Source organism: Penicillium canescens, assembly GCF_028828765.1.
Source record: "Penicillium canescens strain IBT 15451 chromosome Unknown utg000004l_segment0_segment0, whole genome shotgun sequence".
NCBI lineage: Eukaryota > Fungi > Ascomycota > Eurotiomycetes > Eurotiales > Aspergillaceae > Penicillium > Penicillium canescens.
The window spans coordinates 6,359,136-6,367,004 of record NW_026703966.1 but is presented as its reverse complement, the minus strand read 5'-3'; the positions used below and the strand labels follow the sequence as shown (position 1 = coordinate 6,367,004).

Below are 7,869 nucleotides of genomic sequence, written 5' to 3'. Positions count from 1 at the left end.
CGCGAAAACCACCTTGATTTACAATCAATTTGGACCTCACATTGTATTTATAACCTCTTGAATACCCTCAGAAATAAGCACAATCAACCATTTCTCTGAACTACAACAAGTCTCAGTAATGCCCGTTTAGTTCGCAACGCTTAAGGCGGGGCATCACCCTAGTCGGGTAATAATGCCAATTCATAGGTTTCCCACTTCCTCAGTGTCACGGTTGGGACCTCCCTACGTGAAAAAGGTCCATATAGTTCAGAATATTCTCAGTCGGAGAATGCGCGTCACACGTATAATCTCTTTTTCTGTTTGTTTTCGTAACTTGAATTCAGTTTATTATGGCCTGGAGATTGGTTCGGCCATGTTAAGGCTTGAATTATGAAACCGGATGACTGTCCTGTTAATGAGGCGGTCATGGAACGGGGGAGTTCTTGCTCGAACTTGGGCGTCTATTCCACCCCTTAATCATGACGCGAACGCCTGAGCTCCCTTTTCTTGGATGGCCGTTGAACATATCACGCGCAATACGGACATCATCAATTGTAGTTTTGTACAGCTCCATCTCAAATTCCCTGAAAATTGTGGCGACTGCCAAAAGTATTTCAGCCTTCGCGAGACTAATGGACCGATGTTAGTGCACTGTAGCATTGGAACAAGGAACCAAGGAAATTACACATACGGAATGCCGATACACTGCCTTGATCCTTTGCTAAAGGCGACCAGGTATTTTTCGAGGTGTTTCCTTTGTGTTGGATCCATCCATCTTTCGGGGACAAAACTTTGGGAATTGGGAAAAATATCTTCATTATGGTGTATAAATAAGCTTGTCATACCGACGGGCACCTAAAGTCTGTGGTAAGCGGGCGTTGACTTGAAAAAAAGTAGGAAAACAAGGCAAGTTACCCCAGGAGGAATGACCCAATCTTTATACCTCATAGGCCGATCTGGGGAGCTACGTTGAAGCCGAGTTGCAACAGCGTTTGTGATTCTGCAAATCGGAATGAGCAATCAGATAAATCGACTATAGTGAAGGAAAGTTTTATACCTGAGGCCCTCTAGCATAACAGAAGTCTGGTTCTGTCAGCGACCAATTTCCATTGCAAAATGCAGCCAAGACATAGAAAACTCACCAGGTAAGGCATTGACTCATAATCCACTAAGGACGCCGTCCTATCGGGATCCAGGTGATTCAGTTCCTCGCGTAGTTTCTGAAGCTTTTTAGGATTATTCAGGAGGTGGAAAGTGATGGTGGCCAAATTTCTGGCAGTCGTTTCTCCACCAGCCACAACAACAGTGAAAACCTCTTGGCTTAAGCGATCAGCTGCTTTCTCTTCTGGTGGGAGTGTGCTTTCCAGAAAAGCATGAAATAATGTGCCTTTGGGCACACTTGGCCTGTCGCCTTTGGAAATGCTGTCGGAGGTTTGGCTATCAATGACCAAGCTAGCTAGGCGCAGGCTTTCAATTTTCTGGTCGATAACTGGCCCGATGTCAGGGTTGATGCTAACGACGAGCCATCGTGGGAGTAGCTCGAACAGGCTTATCATCCAGCGGAATTGTTTGAATTGAATGCCCGCATGCACGATGGCCTGGATTGTTTTGGACCATTGTGGGCTGAAATCAGGATCATCAAGATAGTGAAAAGACTCTCCCATAGTGTATTCCACGACCACGTCTGTGGTGAAAGCATTAAACGCGTGGTACACATGTAGTGGAGCAGGTCTATCCTTCCACGCGCGCATACCAATGCACAATTTGTCAACCATACCCCGAAGCATTGGCTCCAGACGTCGGATTCGTTGCTGAGAAAAGAATGGATTCATTGGTTGACGCCGCATCCGATGACACCGATAGTCGACTGAGCCGAATGCGGAAGCCGGTGCCCCAAACATCCCTGTTAAATGTAATGACTTATTTCGCGGGGCATCTCGAGAGTACAGTGTTTCATAATATTCAGGATCGTCAATGTGTAGCTCGTAAGGGCTGATTCGCACGACTGGGCCATATTTCCGATGCATCTCGGCGATTCGAAAGGTGTATTGACCTTCTAGGAACGAATCGTAGTAAAATTCATACCACATTGTCAGAGCGGCCAATTTGGGTCCCGGGAAGTGAGCAATAGGTGAAAGCCATAGCCGATATATACCTAGCCAAAGCGCGTAGGCCGCCCCCGCAACACTTAGGGAGAGCGTTGCGTGCCACCACACCATGGTCAACAGAGTAGCAAGTGGAAGAAAAGAATCTAGTACAGCCACCGAGGCAAAGAAGGAAAGAGGAAAGGAGGAAATACATTCTTAATTGGTGGCCAACGACCTTCCTTTTTATACGCTAGAGCTGCTCCCCACCCGGAAAGATTAGGGTTTCTAGGGCACATGAACGAGTAACGTGATTCACGGTCTCCCGGGCGACACTGCCGGTCGGGCGACCCCATAAAAAATCCCCCTCAATAATAAAACATGTTTTTTAACCACAACAAAAATGCCCCCCCAACGCTCTGATCGAAAAAAAAGTTGATAGAGCAGGAGGGCCGTCTTTTATTAGCTATAAAGGCTATAAAAGATGGTAAATATCCCTCTGCTGCAGCTGCTGCACGATCATTTGATTTACCTGTCTCAACTTTGAAGTATCGGATCAATGGGCGCGAATCTTTGGCTGAGAAGAGACCAACTGGCCATATTTTCACTGAAATTGAAGAGCAATCAATGGAAAATTGGTTACTTGATATGGATACCAGAGGTGCTGCTCTCACGATGCCTATGTTGCGCGATATGGCCAATCTCCTACGAAGTGCCCAGAAAAATACCCCCTCCACTATCGGTGTCAATTGGCCTACTCAATTTATCAAACGACGCCCGAATTTATCCAGTCGACTCTCTCGAAAATACGACTATCAGAGAGCACTTTCAGAGGACCCTCGAATTATTAAACCATGGTTTGATTTGGTCCAAAATACTATTGAAAAGTGGGGTATCACTTCAAATGATATTTTCAACTTTGATGAGTCTGGTTTTGCTATGGGGGTTGGCGCGACACAGAGGATTATTACCTCGGCTGAATACCATGGGAAAAGAGCTCTCTTACAAGCCGGAAATCGCGAGTGGGTGACTTCAATTGAGTGTATCAGAGCTGATGGAAGTGTTCATCCTCCACTCTTTGTTTTCAAGGGAAAACTTTTTCCAGCGCATCTACGCCAACCCCTCCTGAACAATCAAGAAGGAGCTGGTCTTACTACAAGTAAAAATGGCTGGAGTACCAATGAGATTGGTATTTGGTGGCTAAAATACTACTTTATCCCAAATATTGGGAGAAGGGTAGGAAAATATTGCCTCTTGGTCCTGGATGGTCATGGTAGTCATTTGACCCCTGAATTTGACCAACTTTGTGATGAAAATGATATCATTGCAATCTGCATGCCTTCCCATGCCTCTCATCTTTTACAACCTTTGGATGTGGGTTGTTTTTCGGTTTTGAAGAGGCTTTATGGAGGAGCGGTTTCAACCATGATGCGGAATAGAGTCAATTCTATTGATAAGGAAGATTTCCTTGAATTGATTGCAGATGCAAGAAAGGGTGCTTTTACGGCCTCTACTATCCAGAATAGCTTCTTGGCTACTGGATTAACACCATTTAATCCAGATAAAGTCTTGGAAAAACTGAATGTGCGCCTGGATGAACTTCCTCCTCTTGAGATCCTTTCCCAGCGACCACTCTCTTCCGGCAGTGATAGTGATCCAAATACTCTCTGGACTCTCTCGAAATTCTCAAAATCGCAATCTCGTATCAAAAAAGGTCTAGAATCTTCTTCTTCAATCCTTTCTTCGCCTATTAAACGGGAGATTAAGAGGACCTACGAAATGACCATAAAAGTGGTCCACCGCCAAATTTTCCTCCAAGATCGCTGTATACAATTAGAGGCAACCAACAAAAAACAGACAAAAAAACGAGTGATCAAACATACATTTATTGATCAGAGAGGCATTTTAAGGGGTCAGGAGAGCAGTCAGAGTGATGTGGTTATTGAGAAGAAGGATGTATGTAAAGATATATCTTTGCTGGAGATGCCTGTAGAACAACCTACAGAACCTGCTTTACCCTCTATGCCTACAGTTAGGCGGCAGGTCACCTGTTCTGGATGTGGTACTAAAGGTCATACGTATATTAAATGCCATACACGTGTTAAATAGCAAAATTTAAGTTGTTTTTGTGGTATTATTCATGCTTAAAAATTGAAGGTTTTTTCATTTTTGGTGGGGCCGCCCGACCAGCAGTGTCGCCCGGGAGACCGTGAATCACGTTAGGACACAATGCATTGCTTACCTAAGATATTTCAAAAGCCCGCAACTATCTAAAGAGATGGATAAGGAACCCAAATCGTCTGAGCGCGGTCTTTGGTAATGGAGACGTGTTTAGAACCCCAACTGCGCCAGTTTGGTCATGTCGAAGGTTGCTCAAGTGGGCTGAATTCACTAGCGCAGCTGCAGCCCGTCGCTTCGGGACGGGTCAACTATCTTTCCCCCCGACCCGTGAGTCTACATTACCCATTATGATTCGACCAGAAGAAAAGGCAACTGGAGCTAGCCTTAAGGTTGGTATTGCTACTCCACTGCGGTTGTCAACCTCGTTGCCTTCCCCCGTCTCATTCACACAATCTAGTTCAACTTTAACTTCTTTTCACGGTGGCCTGCTTTTCTGCTCTCTGTGATGCATGACACAGGTTCCTCCCCGCTTCACCCAGGAAACTTTATTCGCTCACGAAGAGACCGCAGGTCATAGCAAAGGATTCGAGCTCCGGCCCTGCTTTTAAGTTCGCGCCCTAGCGCGTAAGCTGTATACGTACTTTTGTAGTCGGATCCGTGTTGGGTGGCCCGCAGCCCGTTACAGTAAAACAAAATAATCCAGGCTTGGACACTTTCTCTTCCAGGTTGTGACAGTGTAAGCGGAGCCGGCCAGATTTGGATCGGTTGACAATCATCTATCTGTCGTCCAGGGGAATGTGCTTCTGTTCAGCCAGCTAAGCGCTTATGCGTATCGATGGGCCTTTCAGATCTGCTTCGTATAGACGATCCTCACACCCATCATTCAACTCGTGAACCGGGGTATATTGTACTGCATCCAGGAGACTCCCGTCATTGATTGAATGGCGACAGGGAAAGGGAGTCGTTCTGCCCCGCTTTTGACTGGCTAATTTGACGCTCGGGCCATCCCAAACTGGTACTTTTGTGTCCCACTCCGCCCGCTTTTCCAACCCTTTTGGGGTAATTCGGCCCACAATTGAATCTTGTGTCTTCTACATCTTCGCACCAGTTGTTGAAAATCGTGTCTTGACCATGGCCGACCAACCTATTGCTATAGCAAGTATTGCTAGTCCTTTCTATAAGATAGAAGCCTGACGGAGTTATTTAAGGATCCGGATTTGTATGCTGTTGACAGTACCTACTATCCCGATGATTGGCAATCGTAAGTGGCTCGTGCAGCAACTATCCCGGATCAGATATAAAGCTTACCTTTGGTTTCATCCAGGGAAACAACGTCCATCGGATCTTCGATTTACCGAGGTTTGATGGAAAATGGCAGACGGTAGGTATATCGACAATCGCCGAAACCAGAAGACTAATTGCAAACTCCAGGTACCAAACACTCCGGAACAAAGACTACATGTAAGCAGGCGAGTTGAGGACAAGCGTTCCATCGCGCGATCTCACGCATCGTTATAGCCTTCCTTCGGATGAACGACAGTTCGAAGCGTACGAAGCTGGGTATGTCTTTGGTCAATGCAGTTATCTGCATAATAGTATCCTCGCTAATGAACATAAGGCATCTTGTTGCTCTCATCATGGAGTCGGAAAGCGAAAACCCATTCTTCCTATCTCCTATTGGTAACTCGCCCCAGCATATTCTGGACATAGGAACTGGCCGGGGGACCTGGGCTATGTACGTGTGTTATCTTATCATGTTTCTTATCGAAATGCTTCCTACTGACTCCATCAAGTGACGTTGCCGACATGTTTCCTAGCGGTTAGTTTCCACAAGCATTCTTTCACTTTCATGCTCCTGACGGGCCACAGCAACCGTTCGTGGGGTCGATCTTTTTCCGCCACCGGTTTCCTGGATGCCCCCAAATTGCATTCTGGAGGTCGACGACGTTCAGCAGGATTGGACATGGCAAGGGTCATTTGATTTGATACATATGCGTATCATGATCGGGTCATTTGATGGAACAGAATGGGACAGCCTCTACCAGCAATGCTTTGAGTGAGCAGGAGTGATGACCCTAATTGATATCTGAAATAGCGTCTGACAGTTCGGCACTAGGAAACTTTGCCCGGGTGGGTGGATTGAGCAATTGGAGGTCAGTCCCGTCATTGAGACTGATGATAGTAGCCTGCCCGCTGACAATATCCTGAATGACTGGGGTCCGAACATGCTGGGTTGCGGTGAGCGCGCCGGTCGGGGCTGCGACACCTTCGATACTATGGCCAGGAGAATTCGAAACGCGGGATTTGTCGATGTTCATGAGAAACTTTACAAGTGGCCTATTGGACCGTGGCCTAGAGACCAGAAACTGAAGGATGCAGGCGCCGCCAATTTCGAGCATTGGGTTAACGGGATGGAGGGTTGGTGTATGTGGTTGCTCACCAAGTTCGGCCACCCGCAACCCTGGGACAAAGAAGAAGTCTATGTATATGTAGCCAAGCTACGAAAAGAGCTTAATAATCCACGATTTCATATATGGCATCAAGGGTAAGTGGTGTATTCTTCTGTCTCTCCCTTTCCATTTCTTCGACTGACGACGCAGACGGAGAGTATGGGCGCGAAAGCCGATGCCAACAGATGCGCCAGATAACCCAAAAAATCGTTCAACGAGACCATCATTTTAACCGTCACCTTGAGCATCGGTGAAGAAAATCCAACGCCATTTAACGCAATAAGTGGGAGATAGAGAATTCGGCGTGTCATTGTCCCGTGTTGAGCGAGCTATTGCTAGAAGAAAGTGCGGATATCAACCCTCCAGGCCGCAATTATGGAACAGCTTTTGCGAGGCGCCTCTTGGTGAAAAGAAAACAAAAAAAAAAAAAAAAAAAAGAAAAAGAAAAAGAAAACCCCCCAAATACTGTACATACAAATCTGATCTAATTAATCGCCACAAGCCCCTGATTCCAGCTACGTTGTATCGTTAAATACGAAAGCATTCCTTGACAAATTATCACCTCATAATGGAAAACTGTCGACGAAGGACGGTCGTATTGGCCTATTGGCCTACTGGCTGCAGTGCTGCTCATGCTGTTGTATTGAATGACTTGTTGATTTATCTCGTTGCGGCAATTTGATTCCTATCTTCAAAGACAAAAGATCGTCCTGTCCATTCCCATTTGTAGTGATTCCTCTTCAGTATTAGCTTGCGGATAGGGAGTGAGAGGACTCTTCCGGGGACTTGCATCCCTCGTATGCAAATCCCTCGTTGGCATCCTTGTCAACGTTTCTGGTAGCTGGGATAGGGGAATAAGGGTAGGAGATGCTGGCCCAATAGAGATACGCTTTATCTGTCTCAGGAGCAAGGAACTGATATGTAATTCAGCTCAACAAGCCTTCCTCTTCATCAAAGCAGATTCAGCGGCGTCTGGCTCCAAGATTTCATACGTAGCACCTTTGGAACGGTCGCAAACCCCTTTAGTGGGTGTCTGCGGACTGGCTTGCCAACGGAGACAATTCAAACAGCCGCAGGAGCGTTGCCTAATGCTTGTGATGAGCACCCGCGATCTAGCTCGGAGAAATCTCAGAAGAGCTATGACGAGATTTAAGTGTTCAGACAAAGGCTGCCATAATTGTCTGGAACGGGCGAGATTGCAAGTTGGATAACATTACAATTGAGGGTCTGTACAG

General features: G+C 46.4%; 2 protein-coding genes across 2 annotated transcripts; one reads left to right on the top strand and one right to left on the bottom strand.

The window, feature by feature from the left end:
* Window positions 1-403: 403 nt before the first annotated feature.
* N7446_007595 (cytochrome P450) lies at window positions 404-2,198 on the bottom strand (the record flags this gene model as incomplete). Its single annotated transcript, XM_058516340.1, has 5 exons — window positions 404-608; window positions 671-834; window positions 895-979; window positions 1,037-1,062; window positions 1,122-2,198. 5 exons carry the CDS (start codon window positions 2,196-2,198, stop codon window positions 404-406), a joined length of 1,557 nt encoding a protein of 518 aa, XP_058373518.1.
* Window positions 2,199-5,315: 3,117 nt separating this feature from the next.
* Window positions 5,316-6,733, top strand: N7446_007594 (class I SAM-dependent methyltransferase; the record flags this gene model as incomplete). Its single annotated transcript, XM_058516339.1, has 9 exons — window positions 5,316-5,339; window positions 5,393-5,445; window positions 5,509-5,565; window positions 5,616-5,645; window positions 5,703-5,744; window positions 5,803-5,919; window positions 5,978-6,003; window positions 6,054-6,240; window positions 6,301-6,733. 9 exons carry the CDS (start codon window positions 5,316-5,318, stop codon window positions 6,731-6,733), a joined length of 969 nt encoding a protein of 322 aa, XP_058373517.1.
* Window positions 6,734-7,869: the final 1,136 nt, after the last annotated feature.